The 21,946-nt window shown below is 52.0% G+C and overlaps 1 protein-coding gene across 1 annotated transcript; it reads left to right on the top strand.

The window, feature by feature from the left end:
• Positions 1–10,394: 10,394 nt before the first annotated feature.
• Positions 10,395–11,863, top strand: LOC131420809 (histone H1.10). The gene has a single exon (XM_058567048.1). The coding sequence runs from the start codon at positions 10,798–10,800 to the stop codon at positions 11,434–11,436; it is 639 nt and encodes a 212-aa protein (XP_058423031.1). The 5' UTR covers positions 10,395–10,797; the 3' UTR covers positions 11,437–11,863.
• The last annotated feature ends 10,083 nt before the right edge of the window (positions 11,864–21,946 follow it).

Consider the following 21,946-nt stretch of genomic DNA (forward strand, 5'->3'; position numbering starts at 1 on the left):
CAGGGCTCACGAGTCTCGGGGAGCCAGCACTGCGCATCTTTCAGATGTAGCACAGGGACCCACGAGGATTGACGCTGGCCTTGGTCGATACTTACCTGAACTATGCGACATCCTCATGGGTGGTGTTTAACTCTAGGGATGAAGAATTTGTCTTTCCTGAGAACCATCCCGCTCCCTAACAGCACACCTGGCCTACATGTTCTGCCAACATCCCCTCCAAGCCTTCAAAGAGGTATTGGGGGAGAAGGCAGGCGCCCAGCGCGGAGCCTGTGACTGCGCAGGGCAGCTTCCAGTGGGATGGGAGGTGGACTGACACAAGTTGTCTCCATCATTGTCAATGCTCATTCCTCAACTAGGGGGAACTGCTCATCTGCAATCTTTAGGCGTCAGGTGGGAGGGCAGGGGGGAGGTGCTGTCTCGGTCCTCACCCCAGGCTCTCCAGATACCTAGTTTAATACTCCCAGCAGAAAAGACCAGGCCAAATCTCTGTATTTCATGAGAGCCCTTCATATGCCATTTATTCAAACAAACGTTTACTGAGCATCTACTGTGTGCCAGATACAAAGGATTTGATGATAGACAAGACAGACAAGCTGACCTTTGGGTGGAGAGACTAGGATATAAATGCAAAAACTCCAAGTAGTGATAAGTGCTATGAAGAAAAACATGAGAAAGTGATGGTGAAAGATGAGGGGAACCCTACTTCGGATGGGTTGTTTAGGGAGGGCTGCTCTGAGGGGGGCTTACTAAAGATTGGCGAGAAGGGACTGGGCCTGTGAAAGTCTGCAAAGAGAGGGTACACAGCACAAAGGCACTGCCGTGGGGCATGGCTCAGCTGTCCAGGGCATGGACATCAAAGGCAGGCAGTGAAGGGGACCAGGCGGCAGGGCCAGGACCATGACAGACCTGGGCTGTGGGGAGGCAATTGGATTTTATTCTAAATGTGATGGGAAGCCACCCAAGTGTTTCAGCAGGGGTTGGCAGGATTTGATGGGGTTTTGAGAAAACCCTGGCCTCTGTGAAGATCTGGCAACAGGGAGACCCACTTTGAGGCTTTCTCAATCTTCGGAGGCAGATGGTGCAAAATGGGCAGGTCCAGATGTCAGAGGGTGCTCAGTCTCCCCCGACTTTTTGAGGCTAGACAGTTCCTTTGGCTGTTTCCAGTGAGGCGTGGTTCTGGGGCCCCGGCCTGGATGGACAGCCTTCTAATGATTGTCTTCCGCACCCGGACAAGGGCGGCACATGGCCCAATGCCTGTCCCCATCCTGTGGCTTCTCTTTGGCCTTGCTCTCCCCTCCCCACGCCCGGCCAACTGGACAGATGAGGGGTCCAGTGGGACAAGAGCCCTGGACTGGGAATTAGACTCGGAGTGCAGTCGGCACACCGGGGCCCTCCCTGCCTCTCCTCTGGACCTGAGCTTCTCCATGTCACGTGGGGGCAGATGGGCCAGCAAGACGGATTCCCGTTGGGCCCGAGTGGTCCCAAAGCATTCCTCAAGGGCCGCCTCTTTCAAGAAATATTACCTGATTAGAGGGGAGTAAAGGAAGGGAACACAGTTTTTGAGAGCCATTTATGTCAGGCTCTAGATGAGGTGCTGGTTGGGTTGGGTGTTTTCCCTTTCTCAAATAGAACTGAGTCGGGCCTAGGGCCCAGGAGTTAGATTCGTTTTTAGATTCTCATCATTCAGTGCTACACAAGACAAGGTCTTGGGGTAGGGGAACAGATATTAAGTAAGTAAATAAAAAACAATTTAGAGAAGACTTATGAGAAAAGGAATCAGGATGACAGGATTGAAGGAACTAGTGGAGATCAAGAGTTGGGGGGTTCCTGGAAGAGGGTTCAGGCCAGCTGGACAGCTGGCGCCACAGCCCAGCACACAGTGTGTCAGTGCAGGGTGTGCCTGACGGAGAGAGGAGGCCACAGGGAGGGCAGGAGTGCCGGGAGATAAAGTCCAAGAGGTCAGCGGGGCCTGGGTGCTGCGGGGCCTGGTGGGGGAGCGACAGCTCTGGTTCACCTTGTAAAGGCTACTCGGACCGCCTCTAAGTGAAGGAAGGACTGGGTTGAGCTTGGGGAGGAAGGGGGAGGTGGCAGGGCAGAGGAAGCAGGGGACCAGACAGGAGAAGAAGAGGGTGGTGTGGGCCAGGTGGCCGGCGGCCATCTGAGGAGGCAAGTCCCTCTGCTACACCCTACCTGATGTGGCCATAACGTCCTCCTTCTTCCAGCGCCCCTCAGAGAATGGCCATTAGGGAGCAGGGTTGGGTTTGAGGTTGTGAGCCCCTTCTCAGGACAAAACTTGCAGGGCAGCTGTTAACTTGTGACTGACAAGGAGAACGTTTCAGGAACCCCAAGGTTGGACAAGGAAATAATTGTACGAATTAAATTCTGTGAGCGTTGCAAAGGTCAGGAGACTCTCTACTAGGCTTTTCAAAGGTGTCAGAAGCCCTGTGGGGCCCCTGCCTGATCTTCCAGTCAGCCCAGGGGGCCCACGGCACAGACACTTTGAGTTGGGACCTGGGGAGGGTTGGTGCTCTGACGGGAGACACAAGTGCACTGAGCTAGACCTGAGTGTGAATCCCACCCCGTTCAGGCAACAAAGATTTACTGAGGGCCTACCATGTGCCAGGCCCTGTGCAGCAGTGAGTTAGACAGGGTCCCTGCTCTAATGAGGGTGACTGGCCTGAGACAGGATAATTTCAGAAAGTGACAAGTGGTATAAAACAAAGTACTAGAAACTGACAGGGCTGGGGCAACTTGAAATGAGGTTAATAGCAAATGCTTCGCCGTCTTTTCCTGGCCAGGGATTATTGGAGATAGTACCCCATCTCTCTTGAGCCTCAGTTTCTGCATCTGGACAGTGGAGGTAGAAATACCACGCCCCACAGGATGGTTCCATTCCTGGCAAGTGAATCACGCTGCGTACTGCCCCCAGCTTTGTCTGCTGAGCATGGGGCTGCAAGCCCTCCCTGAGGTGGAATGCAGATGTGTGTGCGGGGGCCTGCACTGTCCCTCTCAATGGGATGCCCAATAAAAACAGCACTGATGCTGGGGGAAGACCCACAGAGGTCTGGTTTTTCCATAAAGAGTACTACTTAGGACCACTCTTTAAACAACTGCATATTAAACCTCTCAGAACCCGTGGGGGCTCCTGCTCTGCCGGCGCCCTACGCATGGCCTGGTGGGAAGCCTGGGACTGGGGTTGCAAAGCCGTGGGCTCTTGTGCCCATGTGGGCCTCAGAGTAATCATCTGTAAAAGGGGTATATACACAACAGCTCAAACAGAGGCTGGGTCTGGGGCTGGCAGGCTCTTTGGCTTCCAGCCCTGACTCCTGGCTCTCCTCAGGCCGCTGATGTACCTTGCAGAGCCAGGTGGGAAAACCCGGTGCACTCTGTGTCTCTTACTGAGCGTGCAGACCTTCAGCTGAACCTCGCAGGGTTGGAAAGAATTGACTCTTGGGGTCAATGGAAGGGATGGGCGTTAGTGTGATGCTGTGGCCCTCCACCTTGGGTTTTTGGGACCTCAGTATCAGCTATGTGGCCATCGTGTTGTCGTAGTTCCTGCTTGTTAAGGAATCCTAGATCTCATCCAAGAGGTTTTTGTGTTCAAACGGTAAGAAGAATGGAATGTGGTATTGCCCTCTTAGTCCCGCTGCTGCAGCTTCCAGAAGTCCTCTCCCTTGAAATGCAGGGACCCAGTGACCCTAATATAAAGAACGACTCCCAGGGGCCGGCCCCTGGCGTAGCGGTTAAAGTTCGGCGCACTCCACTTTGGCAGCCCGGGTTTGCGGGTTCATATCCCAGGTGCAGACCTACACCGATTTTCAGCCATTCTGTGGCAGCGACCTACATACGAAATAGAGGAAGACTGGCACAGATGTTAGTTCAGGGTGAATCTTCCTCAACAACAACAAAAAAGAACAACTCCCACGCTCCATACATCCACTGGGCAGTCGTAGTTTGGGCCCTGGTGGACTTCGGGGACAGTGTCATAGGGGCTACCGCAGTAGGTACTCACCTTATGGCCGATGAACTCATTGCTGAGGCCAAAGTCTGCAAGTTTCATGTTCAGCTCAGCATTGGAAAGCAGATTCTCGGCTTCGAGTCACTGTGGCTGATGCCCTTCTGGTGGCAGTACTGTAGAGCAGATACTAGCTGCTGGAGTTTGCTGTGGGCCTCTCCCTCTGTCATGGGGCTGTGGTCCGGTAAATAATCAAACATGTCTCCTCCGCTAGTGTACTCTGTGACGAGGAATAATGCTTCCTTCGTGTCAGTCTCTCAAATAACTCCGCAATATTGGGGTGATTCAAGGCCTCATGCTGTGGACTTCATGGAGTAGTCCCTAGATTCTGGAGGAGCTCTGCTTGTTCTTGTTAATGACCTTCACAGGCCCCTCTGTCCCGGATGTGCCAAGCCACCTTCATCTTGGAGAAGCTACCCTCACCAATGGTCTTGAGGAGCTCATAGTTGTTAAGCTGTCTCCTCGTCAGCAGAGATGGCCGCGAGGCCCTGCCGCCTCGTGACCTGCTGACTACACTGACAACATGGTTACATACCGCAGAACGACGTTTCAGGCAATGATGGACTGCATATAAGACAGTGGTCCTGTGAGATTAGAACGGAGCTGAAAAATTCCTATCACCTAACGAAGTTGTAGCTGGTGTAACGTCACATACCTGAAGAAGAGGCAAGAGAAAAGGAAACTTCAGGAGAAGAAAAAGAACCCCCGAAAAAATTCTCAGTGCAGGGTTTAGCAGAGGCTTCTGCAGACCTCAACAAGCTCCTTAAAAAGTTGGAAAACACGGACCCCAACACTGAAAGGTTTTCATTAATAGAAAGGAATGTTCATGGTGTATCTGCTTACAAGCAAATCTGTGATGAAAAAAGAAAGAAACCGGGCAAACCACGATGGACGTATTTCTGCAAAGAATGACACCTCCTCAAGGAGAGCCTCAGAGTAGTCATCTGTAAGAGGGGTATGGGCACAACAGCTCCAGCAGAGGCACATCTGCCTGGTAGGGCTTCTGGCAGCCTAGGCAGGAGCCCAGGTGCAGGAGGGACGGGCCTGGGGATGCAGTTCAGAGGCCCTGCTGCCTGGGGGCCCCCAACCAGGGAAGGCCCAGCTAGCTGGGCCAGGCTGCTGAGGGTGACAGTTAAGAAGGGCCAAAGCATCTGTCTCCTCCATATGTTTTAAACTAAGTGGTTGGCTCCAGCCTAGGCCTGGGCTGGGAAGGAGGGCAAGACAAAATTTGGGATTTTAGATGTAGGAGGCATTAAGAGTTTTTCAGCATTTAAAGGGAGACAAAGGAAATTCACCAGGGAGACTATGGGGAAGGTTGCCTTTAATATGCAAATATCTATTGTGAAGCCCCAAATGGGGACATTGTTAGAGTTCTGGCCCTTCACCCCCGTGGCCAGATGGTGAGCTCTGGGGGACTGGGGGTCTGAGGAACCACCGACCGGCCAGAGATCAAAGGAGATGACTAGATGATGCTGAGTGAATAATCAAACATGTCTCCCCTGCTAATGTCGTCTGTGATGAGGAATGTTTCCTCGGTGTCAGTCTCTCAAATAACTTAACGAAATTGAGGTAATTCAAGGCCTTCATGTTGTGGACTTCATGGGAAAGTCCATGGCCAAGAGGATGCAAAATGTGGGGACTGAGGGGCTGGCCCGGTGGAGTAGTGGTTAAGTTCGCATGCTCTGCTTCGTCGGCCCAAGGTTCGGTGGTTCGAATCCTGGGCTCGGACCTACTCACTGCTCATCAAGCCACGCTGAGGCAGCGTCCCACAGAGAAGAGCTACAACTCTACGACTATGATACACAACTATGTACTGGGGCTTTGGGGAGAAAAAAGCAAAAGAGGAAGACTGGCAACAGATGTTAGCGCAGGGCCGATCTTTCTCAAAAAACAAAAAAGTGGGCACTGAGATAAAAAGGAGTTCCCAGATGTCTAGCGTGGAGGGAGCCTGATGGCCCTTCAAGCCTGCGTGGGAGCGGGGGTTAAGGGGGACCACCTCCACTTCCTGGACACCATGGTGGGTGGGGGCGGGGTTCCACTTGCAGGCAGACCTGTGTTGTCTTCAGGCCGCAGGGAGCAGTGAGCAGGTACTGTCAGCCAGGCAGGGTGTGCCCAGGGATGGGGCCACACAGGGGGCACGGCAGACCCAGCTCTGCTCTTAGACAGCTCCCAGCACTCGAGTGAAGAGGCAAAATGGGGTCAGCTGGTCATAAGTGCTAGGAAGAAATGAAGCAGGGGACGTGATAGGGATGCTAGGGAGACACTTGACCACAGCCGGCCCTGGGGCTGCTTCGAGGAGCTATTTAGGGGTTGAGATCTGAATGAAAGGAGCCAGCCACACAGCAAGTGCAGAGGCACTGAGGAGGGAACGCCCCGCAGGCAGCACCCCCCCCCCCCGGGGTAAGTGTGAGGAACACAAAGGCCAGTGTGGCTGAGTACAGATTAATCCTAAATCTAATGAGAAGCCCCTGGAGGCCTTTTAGCAGAGACAGGACGCAGGGATCAGACTTCTGTGTTAGATGCTCCCTCTGGCTCCCTCTGCTGCTGTGTGGAAGCCGGGAGAGGCAGAGGGGAAGAGTGGAGACCACGGCGGCTTGGGGAGAAGCGGATGGATGTGGGACCCACTTCTGGGTGTAGAGCTGACAGGCACTGATGCGTTGGATGAGAGGGTAGAGGAAAAAAGAAATCAGAGGGGTGCCCCTGCTTTCAGATGAGAGCTGTTTGTGAGAGTTTGGGGAGCAGCAGGTTTGCAAGGCAGCAGGGAAGGGCTTCAGACATCCCGGTGGAAAGGAGGGCAGGCGGCCTGGTGCCGGGTCTGCTGGTCTGGAGAGAGACAGAAGTCAGGGGTGTCATCAGTGAAGGAAGCATCAGAGCCCCAAGCCTGGACGAGCTCCTCTGGAGAGAGAGGGCCCCCCTGACTCTGCACCCACAGGCACCATGTGCCCCCATGAGCCTCCTCCAGATGGGCCCGGCCCTGGGGAAGGGGTGTCTGTGAGGCCTGGCCACTTCAAGGTGCTCCTTTTTTTGTATTTTGTCATTTTTCATTGGCTGCTTGAGGCCTTCTCCACCTATGATTTCCTTAGAGGGGTGGCAGGAGGGCTACCTGGCAATGTGGGGTTTGAGAGGCATCCCTGGAAGCTGGTGGGACCTGGCCCTAGAGTCCTGGCTAACTGGACAAAGCCACTACCCCCACCCCCACCCAGCCCCAGGCCTCAGTCTCCTCATCTGTATAATGAGGCCACTGGGACAAAACCACTTGGTCCCTTGCCAGCTCCCAAAGCCTGGAATGAGCCTTCCCAAGCCCTGGCCCACAGGTCCACAGGCAGCCCCCCTCTTGGCAAAAGTGCTCCCTCCACTGCCAGGCCAAAGAACCCACCAGGGCTGGCATGGACTCGGAGCTGTGTCTTCTGTGTCCTCCCTCATGGCCTGGACCACACAGCCCTGCCCACCTGTGTTCACTCCCTCCACTGATTTCTTCTCTCCTTCAGTCTTAGCCAGGCTCCCCCAAGGCTAAAGAACCTCCCCTCTGCCCCACACTGGGGGCACTTCCTCCTTCACTCACCTGGTGCTGGGAGTCCGGCCCATCTAGAGGAGGTGAATGCTCAGGCCTCATCCCGCCTGCTCACCACTCCCCTCTTCAGTCGAATCTTCAGATGTTTTTAAGGGAAATCTGAAATGTGGATGCATTTTTATCTGAAATTTCCTGATTTTTTAATCCTGGAACTAATTTAGTATTTTTTTTGTGTGTGTGAGGAAGATCAGCCCTGAGCTAACATCTGTTGCCAATCCTCCTCTTTTTGCTGAGGAAGACTGGCCCTGGGTTAACATCCATGCCCATCTTCCTCTACTTTATATGGGACGCCGCCATAACATGATTTGACAAGTGGTGCGTCGGTCTGCACCAGAGATCTGAACCTGCGAACCCTGGGGCCACTGAAGCAGATAGTGTGAACTTAGCCACTTCGCCACCGGGCTGTGTTTAGTATTTAGTATTTTTTTAAAACACTGGGGGAAACAGGCAGAGTCCAACTAGGGTCTCACGGTAGTGAGCTCGGCCTTAGTGGCTGGACGCTCACTAGTCTCCTCAGCTCTGCCAACCCTGTCCGCTCTAAGAAACAGTCCACTTGATACCAGCTCAACACAAGGTTGACATAAGGGAAGCCATATTGTAGAAAAAAACCCTATTGTAACGTTGAATGACCTCTGATTAACTAGTCCAGACATGCTCTGTGGATTTTATGGCCCCTCCCAGCTGGTATAAATTGATAACTTTGTTCTCTTGAGTTCCTTAGGAATGTGATGACCCCTGGGCAGAGAGTCTATGCTGATAGCCATCAGCACAAGCCGAATCAGTTTTGAACCCGAATAGTTACCCCATATACCTCAATATGTGAAAATCTCTTGTCAGTTCCATCAGTGGAATCACACTCTCCCCCTCTGACCTGTCAGAGACCCAAGCTCAGGCCCCCCCGACCTGGTTCCCTGGGCAGCTCTCTTCTGGGTGTCCCCTTCCCATCCATCCTCACGCACCCTGGGCCACCCCGCTAGGGCCACCACATCCACGTTCCCAGCACGGCTTCTGCTCCCGGAGAGACACGCCTCAGGAGGCAGCAGCATCTGCATCTTGCCTGTTCTCTCTCACTGCACATCATCCCCCACGCACCCCGGCCTGCACACACCTTCCATTTTTGGATCTTGAGGTCTTTGTTCAAGCCATGCAGTCTCTGCAAGACCCTTCTGGCTCTCCAGTGCCACCCCCAGGGCTCAGCTCAGGGGCTTTTTCAGAAACCCACTCCCCCTCTATTAGGAAGTTCACATGGTCTTTCCTCATCTTGGCTGAGGTCTCAGGCCCTCAAGGTTTTCCTGGCCCTGGGCAAACAGTCCACTCAGGGGGTCCTCCTTCCTGGGAAAGTAGCCTGGCCTTCTTTGCAGGGACCTGGGTTGCAATCTATTTTCCCTCACTGCCCTGGGGATCTAAGTCCTTTAATGGCTCCATGCCCATGAGACCCACCCCCCCAAGAAAAACACCCAGTCTCACCTTTCCCAGCCTTAATTTCCTCTCCTGGGGCTTATTCACTGGCTTCCAGGGAGCAAACTTGGTCTGTATAAGAGCTGTGAAAGGGGTGAGTGCCAACAAGATGGGAGGGGACCACCACCCTCCTCAGAGATGACTGCGGTGCAAGAAGGCTTGGACAGACACCACCCCCTTTTGGAACCTCCCGGCCTCCAGCTCTCCCCACCCCCGGAACCCCAATTCTCTAGCCTCCAGTCCCACCTACCCCTCCATGCTTGGGCCTCAGGGGAACGTTTATTGTCTGCACCTCTGCTGCGACCCCCAAGGTCCAGGCCTAAAACGACTTACCACGAAAGCATCCGCTCTCCTCCTGAGTATCTCTCCGTGGTCCCAGCTGCCCAAAGTGCAGGCTTCTTGGGCTTCCGTAAAGACTGTCCGGCACCTCCTCCGCACCCCACTACTGGACCCAACAGAGCTCAGGGCCGCTAGACTTGCATGAGCTTCTGCAGAGAACTCTGTCTGGCACCCTGAGAGCTGGGAGCGGACCCACTCTCAATTGCCCTCCCCATACAAGTGGGGGAGGGATGTGGCCCGGAGCTAAGAGCAACTCCCCATCCCCCACCCTCTCCGGGAACTCCTCCAGCGGGTCGCAGCTTTAAGATTGCCCACTCTACCCCACCCTGGAGCCACCATTTGGCTTTGGGGGGAACGATGGCAGCTACTTGTGCACCACAAAATGGGACACTTGGGGCATCAGCAGCAGGGGATGGGGTGGCTAGGGAATGTCTCCAAAGAGGTACCTTTGGTCGTCCCCTGCTTCCTCCCGTGTTGTGCCCAGGGCCCCTGAGGCATAACAAGACCGTGGGCGCGCAGCTGGGGGGTGCCTCCATTCGCCATCCTCTTAGACTCCGGCGGAGACCCCCTAGAAGATGTCCTAGCTCACTTCACATTGCCCCAGCTGACCACGTGAGGGCGTGCCCTGTGTTAGTTCGGACGAATTAAAGCTAGTCCTGCGGGCAGGCTCGGGGCCCCCTGGATGCGGTCAGGGTCTGGGTGCCTGTGGCGCCCTCTCGGCTGCCGACTGCAAAGCTCCGGGCCATGGGGCCTCCCCTGAGGCCTGCGCTATTCGCCTCCAAATGGGGTGCCCCCCTCCTCTCGCGCTCCCGCAGTCTACGGTGTACCCCTCCGTTCCCCTTTGCGGAGCCCTTTCTGGGCGCAGGCCGCCTCTCCGCTGCGCCGCGGGCTCGGGCCCTGTTCGGGGCGAGTGGCTGTGGACCCGGTGGCGCCAGGGAGGCGCGGTCCGCGAAGCCAGCCGCCGGGAAAGGGGCTCCAAGAAGCACAAGTTGGCGCTGGCTCCGGACCAGCCTGTTGTTGTTCTCAACGTGGTCCGCCATGGAGCCATAAAAGCAGAGCGGGGCGCCCTCCTCGCCAGTAAGCAGCGCGGACCCATCAGAGAGCTCCGGCCGAGGCAGAGGCAACGGTAGTACCAGCGTTTTTTCGGTGGGTCTTCGTGTTCCGGCCCGACTGTCATTCTAATCTTTTCCGCTCCGGCCTCCAACTAAGCCGGTCCTTGCCCAGGACCCCCGCTCCGCCTGGCCCGGCCCCCACCCCAGCCCTGCCGCCCGGCCCCAGGCCCGGCCGCGGCCGCTCCCGCCTGGAGCCGCCGCGCGCCCCAAGCCCCCCGGCGCCCCCTCGGCCCCTCGCCTTTCTCTTCCCGGCGCGGCCTCCGGGCTTCCGCGCCCCGCCCGCCACCAACCCGCTGGCCACCATGTCTGTAGAGCTCGAGGAAGCCTTGCCACTGACGACCGCCGAGGGGGCGGCCAAGAAGGCGGCTAAGGCTGGCGCCTCGGCGGCGCTGTCTCCGTCGAAAAAAAGAAAGAACAAGAAGAAGAACCAGCCGGGCAAGTACAGCCAGCTGGTGGTGGAGACCATTCGCAGGCTAGGCGAGCGCAACGGCTCGTCGCTGGCCAAGATCTACACGGAAGCCAAGAAGGTGGCGTGGTTCGACCAGCAGAACGGGCGCACCTACCTCAAATACTCTATCAAGGCGCTGGTGCAGAACGACACGCTCCTGCAGGTGAAGGGCACCGGCGCCAACGGCTCCTTCAAGCTCAACCGCAAAAAGCTGGAGAGCAGCGGCGAGCGGCGCGGAGCCACAGCGGCCGCCTCTGCCACAGCGCCTGCTGCACATAAGACCAAGAAGGCGGTCTCGGGTGCAGCCGGCCCCCGGCGCGCGGACAAGAAGCCAGTCAAGGGCCAGAAGCCCCAGAAGCGCTCGCATAAGAAGGGCGCCGCCCCCCGGAAGGACAAAGGCAGCAAGGCTAAGAAGGTGGCAGCCGCTGGGGGCAAGAAGGTGAAGAAGGCGGCCAAGCCCAGCGTCCCCAAAGTGCCCAAGGGCCGCAAGTGAGCGCGCCAGCCTGCTGGGTCTTTCCGGTGTTTAGGATTTCTACTCCGAGAGTGTGTAGGTTTTGTACGTTTATTCCAGCCGGGGCGCCGAGCTTGCTCCGTCTCTTCTCCATCTCACCCATCCCCCGCTGTTGTACCTTTGTTTTGTTGTTTGCTTTAGATTTTTGAAATGGTCCTAACGGCCCCCCATTGGTTCTTGTCCTTGGCGACCGGTGTTGCCATGGCTACCAGCCCCTAGGCACCAATGACCGAGGCCGCGCCTGCCTGTCTCGGCGGCGGCCGCAGCCACGACGTCGTTGTCTCCAGTTCCTCACTCTCTCCGCTTTTGGGTGCGCGACAAACAATCGCTTTGGGTGCGGTGCTGCGCGATGCTTCTCATAATCTCGTCTGCCTTTTTTGGAGCGCAATAAATTGTTTAAACCTTGGAACCATTCTCGTTTTCTTCTGAGTGGAATAGGGATGGGCGCGGTCGGCGGGCGGCTTGGGTTGGATGGTGGGCCCCAGGGGTCCTCGGCACCCCGGACGTGTTAGCGAGGTAGGCCTGGAGCCTGGAATCGTCCGGAAGGGGGGAAACTGCGGCGGAGGGGGGGGCGTATCCTAAAGGAGCTTCAAGATCAATTTTCCGTGTAGCTGACGTGGAAAGGTGGTGGAGATAGGCTGCTAAGGTCCCTGACCAAGGGTCCACCGGGTGTGGGGTGAGGGGGGATCACCATTTACTTAATGTTCTTGGACTTCGCTTCAAGGGACCTGAGCTCCAGGTGAACGTCGGAGGCACATGATACTGCGAGGCCCAGGAGGAGGGTTTTCCTAGGGGAAGTGACCTTGGTGCAGTGAGGAGGCAAAGGATCAGGTGCATTTGCTTGTCTGTAAAATAGGCATAGCAATGGCCCAGGCCTGGGCTCCTCTCTACCTCTGATCAGGAGAGGGGTCAAGGGGGACCAGGCCCTGGAGGCTGAGATTAGGGTTCTGGGCGTGGCTCCAGTATGGTCTTTTGGTCTGGGGCAAGATTGTTCTCCCCAAGCCTTAATTACCTCATCTATAAAATGGAGGCAAAAAAGATTTTATTCATCTAACCAGGGAGTGTCTGAAAGCCAGGGTCTCCAGGTTTTCCTGCCTCCATGCCTCACGTCCCCTTGAGTGTAGCGCTCTCCTCCTGCATGCTGCCTCCTTCCTCTACAGGGGCTAGGACCTGCCTCCCTGTGAACCGTCTCAGGATCTCAGGCCTACGTTCTGGGCCCCTACATCTGACTTTTCTCTGGCCCCAGGACAGCCCTGCGGCCCCTGGAAAGGTCCTTTTCCAGGCTTGCAGCTTGAGTGACTCATGGGATGGGGTCAGCAGCCAATTGACTCCGGTGAACCAATGTAGCTGAACCTGTCTGTGCCAGGGCAGGGCTGAGCACTGAACACAACTGTTGTGGGGCCTGAGCACTCAGCACAAGAGGTACTGACATCTCTCTGTCTCAGCCATCAGACCTTGGGTGATGTGGCTAGAGGGCACATTAGTTGCTGTGAGCGCCCACTCTCCTGATTCAGAGAGGGGCAAACCAAGTTTCAGGGAGGGCAAAGGACTCGGTCAGTTTTGCATGTAGTGGGGACCCCCCAATACGGCTTGAGCCAAAGCTCCTTTCCCCAAGGAATGAGGTTCCACCCTTCCCATCACTTGCTCCTCACTCTGGTTGAGAAGGGGGAGGGACAGTGTGCAGGTCCAGGTGGGGATCTGGGAGCATGAGGCCACCCATTTTTCTTTCTGGTTCTCACCACCACCAACCCACCCTCCGGGCTTTCCTGGCAGCAAGCAGGATCTTATGCAAACTCTCCAAGCTTAGCTATGTCTCCCAGGCCAGGAGCACTTGGATTTGTCCTCAGTTTAGCTATGCCAAGCTGTGTACTCTTGGTCAAGCCCCTCCCTTGCTTGAGTCTTTTTCCCTTCCGTACAAAGCAGGGTTGGCCTTTAGGCACACAAGCTTTGCACCAGGAGATGGATCCAGAGGCACTGCAAACAGGAGTGGAGGGCAGTCACCTGTCTATTAGGACCTGGAGTCCTGGGGACCCTCTGCCTCCCCTAAAGCTGCAGAGCAGGAATTAATCCCTTTAAGGCCTGGTGCCAAGCCTACTCACTGCACTGGTAGGGTGGGGGTGAAGAGGGGCTGCCACCTGGGATCCCAGCCAAGGGGCCAGCCAGCCACATCCTAGTGCTGTCCCACCTGCCCTAGACAAGAGTTGTGGCCCTGACCTGACTTGGCCTTATCCGGACAGGCAGGTGAAGGCTGCCTTGTTTGTCCCTGAGATTTATTCTTTAAAAACAAAGGACCAGAGAAGATGCTCCATTGCTCTAGTAAGCAGGTGTAAATATTGGCAAAATGTGGGAAAATGGGATTCATATGTCCCTGAAATAAGTGAAAATTTGGAGAGCAATTTGGTAATACCTAGGAAAGCTGATGACCCAGATAGAAAAAAATAAAAATAGAAAATTGCAGAATGAAATGTCCAAGTTGATACCAATTATGTAAACCTGAAAATCATAAAATATGTTCTCAGAAGAATGTGCTTTAACATCACATTTATATGAAAGTATCAAAACCTGAATGAAAAGGATACACGCCTCTGAGGACATTCTATTCCTTCATGTTAAAATGAACCCTACAAACTGACTGACAACCCTGACAAACAGCCGGGAGATAACAAGGAAAAAGAAAGGGAATTTCATTTTTGTCGCTTATGAAACTTGAAGTAAACATGACAAAATAGTCATATAATAGTCAACCTTCTGGTAAGTTATCTGTATTTTTAAAAACCTCTTAGTCAACCAACCAAAACCCCATGCAAATCAGCCCAAACAAACCGGAGGCCACAGTGAAAGCGCCCCCCTTCTCAGTACAGCACGTAACGCCACGGGCCAACCCCGCCTCCTCAGCCGGAAGGCAGGGCGCTCCAAAGAGGAATTTAGAGACTAGGCGGGGAGGCGGGCCATCCCAAGGGTCGGGCAGGGGACCCCCGGCTAGGCCCCCGCCCTACCCGGGACCAGCTGGGAGGCGGGCGGCGCCAGCGCTCACTCCCATTAGCAGTTACAGCGCAGGAGCTGCCCTCTGATTGGTGGAAACTGCGATCCCTGATTTGCATAGAGCCTCCGGCCAGCACCCCCGCCGGTGGCTGGCGCGCGGTGTCTGCGCGGCGGGTGGATCGCACTGGGCGGCCCGGCGCTGCGCCGCTGCCGGAGAGCACTGGGGGCTGGCATCACCCTGTCCTCCCTGGTCGCCTCAGGGCCTGCTTCCGTCCAGCCGCTTAGGACAGCATTTTGCGGACCCTGTCTCCCAGAGGCCCCGAAGAGGAAGGAGGAAGGAGCAGGCCGGCCTTGGCGCTCCTGGACATTCTTCCGTTCCTTCCCCCTGGATCCCTGGGAAGGCCCCCTCCTGTCACGCCGCCACCCCGCGCTCTCTCTCCTCAGCCTCTGCAGCCTCTCTTCCTTGGAGGTTAACGGGAACCTGGCCGGCGCACTCCCATCGACAGCGGCCCTCCCAGCTCATCGCATCCTTTTGGGGCACCTACCTGAGCAACTACTTAATTGCCAGATGTGGTATCTGGTTAATGCCTGTCACTCCCTGCTCAGCACTGGGTGGGTCATGTAGTAAGTGCTCACATTCATTTAACAAATATTTGCACACCTACCACTAAGATTGGGAGAAAATAACCGTGAAAAAGCTGTCCCTGCTTTCATGGAACTAATGATCTGGGTAGGGAGACTGATGATAGATAACTATCCCAAATAAATAATTATAAACTGATTCAGTGCCAAGGAGGAGCCTGCAAAGCAAATCACAGGGGTTCTGACCAGGCTGGGGCAGATGGTCCGCCCCTGCAGGTAGCCTTGCTCTGGGCCCCAAGCCCATGTCATCCTCTGTGCCCTGCTCTACCCAGAGGCTGGGAATCTGGACAGGGCTTGGTGGCTGTGACTGGGGCTTCTCCTCACCCAGATCCTCTGCTCCCTGTGGTAAGGTCAAGGTCTTGGCCTTTGTACCCCTTCTCCCCTCTGCCCCTTGTGTTTGGCAGGCCCTTAGGTGGGTTTTAAGCTAAAGGATTCAGAAAATTGCCAAGTATTAAGAGTGAAAAGAGACTCAACAAAGAACCCCCATCAAGCCTTTTTATTGTTTCCAAAAAAGCAGTTTTGTCCCCAGAAAGCCCCAGTGCCCCATGTTTGCAACAAAACCCATTCCTTAGGACTGATGCCATGAGGTTAAGGTCACACTTGCCATAGGTCACACAGGTAGTAAGGGAGGGAGCCAGGATTTGAACACAAGCCAAGTAGCCAACACAGTTGGGTGTGGGGGAGTGGGGAGTTGGACAAAGGCCATCAGAAAGGCAGCCAACCAGAAAGGGCATTTTATTCTAACATTATCTATAAATGATGAGTTATTGAGAAAGATTTTTTTTGGTCTGGGAAGTTGGGGAAGGACGCAGCAGGCTCCCCTGACCTTGCCTGCTCACAAAGGGTGGTGGGGGCCAGTGGGCAGGAAGGCTGCCCTAAACACTGACCTGCTCTGTGACCCCAGTGAGGCCAGTCTCCTCTCCTGGCCTCAGTTTCCCCAACTGTCACAGTGGGTTAGGCTCACAATTCCCAAGGCTGAGGATGCCTGTGTCAACCACTGACCTTCTGGGGTCCTGAGTGTCCTATTTCTGAGGTCCCAGTGTCCATGGCATCATCCGTATTTGCACCCCTCCAGGGCTGGCCACTCACCTGGTCTCCCAGCAGCCTGCCCCCCATTGGACTTGGCTGCCAGAGAGCCCCGTTCCGGTGTTAGCGACTGCACCTGGTGTGTTATGAGCATCGCCTCTAATCACCCCCGCAGGCTTGAAGGGGGCGGTGGCTTATTCCAGATGGGGAAACTGAGGCTCAGGCAACTGGTGCTGGGTGTGCAGCAGGTGGCCGGCCTTCAATCAGGAGAATTGGTAGAACCAGCGGGAGCAGACCCAGGAGTCTGAGGACGGGGTGCCACCACCGACTCTCTCTCCAGACTTGCTGTGTGTACTGGAGCAAACTGCGTCCCCCTGTGAGCCTCTGCCTCAGTCTCTCCAACCTGGGTAATAATACCCACGTGCGAGGAGCATCCTGGGGTGGCACTGAAAGCTCTCTGTAAAATCTACAGCGCTTGCCAATCATAAGGAAAAACAGCCTCATCAAAACAGAACCATGCATTGGATTTTAAAAAGGAAACATTTATTTTCATGTTATGAGGTGATTACGAACTGCTCTAACAAAAAGGAAAGATGAATTTAAAATATTGATATACATATTTATCTAAAGAGCAAAAGAGAAGAAGAAAAACCCTGCAAATACAGGGATTCATATCGTAAAACATTCACACACAATGGCCTGTACACTGCAAGACTGAATTATACACCAAGGATCTTATTCAAATACAAATGTTCCTCCTCAGAAGAGTCTCTCATTCGTTGATTTTATTTTTTTACAAAAGTTTAAAATATTTTGAAGTTTTAATAAAAAGTCCTGAAGTGCCAAACATATTTCTGGAACAAGGCAAGACCCCCGTTCTCAGCTTTTTCTTGTGCTAAACACAGAGTACAGTCACTAGGGATTGGAAAATTAATTAGGTAAAAAAAAAAGTGGAGCCAACATCTCAATTGGAAGCCAAATTTTTCCAAGATGTTCCACCCCTCAGGGAACATGGCCGAGCATGTCTGTGGTGACACACAGCAGAGAATGACATAGCTTCCTAGCGAAACAAGATGCCTTCTGAGGTCCCGGCGCTGGGAGAGGGGAGGAGGGCTGCTCCCCGGCTCTGGGCTGCCCACACCCCTCTCCAAGTTCTGATATCAAGGTTTGTGTTTGCTTTGTGGTTTTGTGTTTGTTGAAGTTTTTCACAGTGGTATTTATTTATTTACTTTTTTGGGGGGGTTGTTTATTGTGGTAACATTGGTTTATAACATTGTACAAATTTCAGGTGTACATCATTATACTTCTATTTCTGCATGGATTACATCATGTTCTCATGTTCACCACCCAAATACTAATTACAATCCATTACCACATACATGTGCCTAATTATCTCTTTTGCCCTACTCCCCCCCCTTCCCATCTGGTAACCACCAATCCAATCTCTGTCTTTATGTGTTTGTTTGTTGTTGTTATTATCTACTACTTCTGTGTTTGTTTGTTGTTGTTATTATCTACTACTTAATGAGTGAGATCATACGGTATTTGACCTCCCTCTGACTTATTTCACTTTGCATAGTACCCTCAATGTCCATTCATGTTGTCACAAATGGCTGGATTTCATCGTTTCTCATGGCTGAGTAGTATTCAACTGTGTATATATACCACATCTTCTTTATCCATTCATCCCTTGATGGGCACCTAGGTTGCTTTCAAGTCTTGGCTATTGTGAATAACACTGCAATGAACCCAGGGGTGCATGTATCTTGACACATTGGTGTTTTCACATTCTTTGGATATATTTGCAAACCATACATCTGATAATGGGTTAATCTCCAAAATATATAAAGAACTCATGCATCTCAACAACAAAAAAACTAACAACCCAATTAAAAAATGGGCAAAAGACCTGAAGAGACATTTCTCCAAAGAAGATATACAGATGGCCAATAGGTAAATGAAAAGATGTTCAATATCATTAACTATCAGGGAAATGCAAATCAAAACTACAAGGAGATATCACCTCAAACCCATCAGAATGGTTATAATTAACGAGAGAGGAAACAAGTGTTGTAGAGATTGTGGAAAGAAGGGAACTCTCACACACTGCTGGTGGGGGTGCAAACTGGTGCAGCCACTGTGGAAAACAGTATGGAGATTCCTCAAAAAAGGGAGATTGGGCATAAAGTTACTTCCAGGAATGGGTGTTATACATAATTTAACTCAGCTGTAGTAGTAATTGCCACTCAGATATGAAGATGTTCCTAACCGTCTACTTACAACTCCGATTAAGAAAGTGTGTTCTTTTAGGCATTTGAGAGCGTCCTGTCTCAAGACACTATAAGGCCCAGTTATGCACTTGCTTTGGGAAGGCAATACATAGCACCTAGAAGGAAGGGAGATAGAGCATGAAGTTATTGCAAAGAATGGGTGTTATACGTAGTTTAACTTAGATGTAGTAATTATTGCCACCAAGATACAAAGACGTTTCCTTCCACCCACTTATAACCTGGGATAATAAAATGTGTTCTCTAGGACATTTGAGAGAGGTCCTGTCTGAAAGTGCTACAAAGCCTTGTTCCATACGTGCTTTGGCAAGGTAGTATATAGAAGCTGAAGGAAGGGAGTTTGGGCCTGAAGCTGTTTCCAGGACTGGGTGTTATACATAGTTTAGCTCAGCTCTAGTAGTGATTGCCACTCAGATACAAAGATGTTTCTTCCAATCTACTTACAAGTTGCAATAAGAAAATGACCTCTCTAAGGCACGGGAGTAAGAATCCCTAACAAGGCCTTACATGGCCCTGTGTCCAAACCTGCTTTGTGTTCTCAATCCTTAGGAGATGGAAGGAAGGGAGATTGGTCATGAAGTCACCTCCAGGACTCAGTGTCATACATAGTTTAGCTCAGCTGTAGTAATGCTTGCCACTGAGATACAAATATGTTCCTAACCATCTACTGACTAACCAGGATAATAAAGTGCCTTCTCTAAGGCATGTGAGTGAGATTCCCTTACAAGGCACTATACCCTCCTTTTTCCAAACATGCTTTGGGAATGCTATCCTTTGGATCCAGAAGGAAGGAAGATTGTGCATGAAGATATTTCCATGAAAGGGTGTTATACATAGTTTAGCTCAGCTGTGGAATGCTTGCCACTCAGATACAAACATGTTCCTACCATTGACTTAGATTCTGGTATCAGAAAGTGCGTCTATATGGCTTGTTCATGAGAATCTGTCTCAAGGCACTACATGGTCCTATTTTTCAAGCCTTCCTTGAGAAAGTGATCCTTAGGAATTGGAAGGAAGGGAGGCTGGTATGAAGTTACCTCCAGGAATGGGTATTCTACACAGTTTAACTCAGCTACAGTAGTGATTGCCACACAGATACAAAGATGTTTCATACCATCTACTTACAACCTGGGATAAGAAACTGTGTTCTGAAAGACTTTTGAGAGACGTCTTGTCTTAAGGCCCTACAAGGCTCTGTTCTTTACTTGAATTGGCAATGTGATTCATAGAACCTGGAAGGAAGGAAGATTGGGCATGATGTTATTTCCTGGACTGGATGTTATACATAGTTTAAATCAGCTGTATTAATTATTGTCACAAGATACAAAGATGATTCTTACCATCTACATACAAGCCTGGATAATAAAGTGCCTACTCTAAGGCAGGTGAGTGAGATTCTGAGACCAAGGCCCTACTTGCTGGGTGCAAAACCAGAATTGAGAAGGTCATTATATGGAGCTGGAAGGAAGGGAGATTGGGCATGAAGTTACCTCCAGGAATGGGTGTTCTACATAGTTTAACTCAGCTATAGTAGTGATCGCCACTCAGATACCAATTTGCTCCCAACCATCTACTTAGAATCCAGTATAGGAAAGTACGTTCTCTATGGCTTGTGAGTGAGATTCTCTCTCAAGTCCCCACATGGCCCTGTTTCCAAACCTGCTTTAGGAAGGCGATCCTTAGGAGCTTTAAGGAAGGGAGAATGGGCCTGAAATTACCTACAGGAATGGGTGTTATATGTAGTTTTACTCAGCTGTAGTAGTGATTGCCACTCAGATACAAAGATTTTTCTTCCACTTAGAAACTGGGATAACAAACTGCCTACTCTAAGGAATGTGAGTGAGATTCTCTCTCAAGGTCCTACATGACACTGTTCAACATCTGCTTTGGGAAGGGGATCCTTAGGAGGTGGAAGGAAGGAGATTGTGCATGAAGTTGCTTCCAGGAATGGGTGTTACACATAGTTTAACTTAGCTAAGGTACTGATTGACACTTAGATACTAAGATGTTTCTTACCATCTACTTACAACCTGAGTTATGAAAGTGTGTTTTCTAAGGCATTTGAGAGAGGTCATGTCTTAATTCCCTACAAGGCCCTGTTCCATACGTGCTTTGGCAAAATGATCCAGGCAGCTGGAAGGAAGGGAGATTGGGAATGAGGTTATTTCCAGGAATGGGTGTTATACGTAGTTTAACTCAGCTGTAGTAATGCTTGCCACTCAGATACAAACATGCTCCTAACCATCTGCTTAGATTCCCATGTCAGAAATTGCAATCTCTATAGCTTGGGAGCAAGATTCTGTCTCAAGGCACTACACGGTCCTGTTTCCAAACCTGCTTTGGAAAGGTGATCCTTGGAAGCTGGAAGGAAGGTAGATTGAGTATGAAGTTACTATCCATGAATGGGTGTTATACATAGTTTAACTCACCTGTAGTAGTGAGTGCCACACAGATGCAAAGATGTTTCTTACCATCTACTTACAAGGCAGATAATAAATTGCCTTCTTTAAGGCATGAGAGTGAGAATCCATAACAAGTCCCTACCTGGTCCTGTTTCCAAACCTGCCTAGGAGAACGATCATTAGAAGTTGGAAGGGGCTGGCCCCGTGGCTTAGCAGTTAAGTGCGCACTCTCCGCCGCTGGCGGCCTGGGTTCGGATCCCCGGTGTGCACCGACGCACCGCTTCTCTGGCCACACTGAGGCTGTGTCCCACATACGGCAGCTAGAAGGATGTGCAGCTATGACATACAACTATCTACTGGGGCTTTGGGGGGGAAAAAAAATAAAAGAATTTGAAAGGAAGGGAGATTGGGCATGAAGTTACTATCAGGAATAGGTGTTATACATAGATTAACTGAGCTGTAGTAGTGATTGCCACTCAGTGGCACTTGTAAAAAACAAAGATGTTTTTTACAATCTACTTACAAGCCCTGATAAGAAAAGTGCTTTCTCTTAGACATGTTAGAGATGTTCTCTCTCAAGGCCCTTCACAGCCCTGTTTCCAAAATTTCTTTGGGAAGGTGATCCTTAGGAGCTGTAAGAAAGGCAGATTTGGTATGAGTTACCTCCACAAAGGGTGTTCTAAGTAATTTACCTCAGCTGTAGTAGTGCTTGCCACTCAGATACAAAGATGTTTCTAACCATTATCATACACACCGGGATGAGAAAATGTGTTCTCTAAGGCATTTCAGAGAGGTTCTGTCTCAAGGCCCTACAGTGCCCTGTTTCCAAACATGCTTTGGGAAAGCATTTCTTAGTTGCTGGAAGGAAGGAAGAATGGGCACCTAGTTATTTCCAGGCATGGGTGTTATACTGAGTTTAGTTCAGCTGTGGTAATGCTTGCCACTCAGGCAGAAACATGTTCCTACCCACCCACCTAGTTAGAATCTGGGATCAGATAGTGCATTCTCTATCTCTTCTAAGTGAGATTCCTTCTAGCGGCCCTACAAGGCCCTGTTCCAAAATGCATTGGGAAGGCAATCCTTAGGAGGTGGACATAAGGGAGATTGGGCACAAAGTTACTTCCAGGAATGGGTGTTATTCTTATTTTAACT

The sequence above is a fragment of the Diceros bicornis genome, chromosome 2 (genome assembly GCF_020826845.1).
Source record: "Diceros bicornis minor isolate mBicDic1 chromosome 2, mDicBic1.mat.cur, whole genome shotgun sequence".
NCBI lineage: Eukaryota > Metazoa > Chordata > Mammalia > Perissodactyla > Rhinocerotidae > Diceros > Diceros bicornis.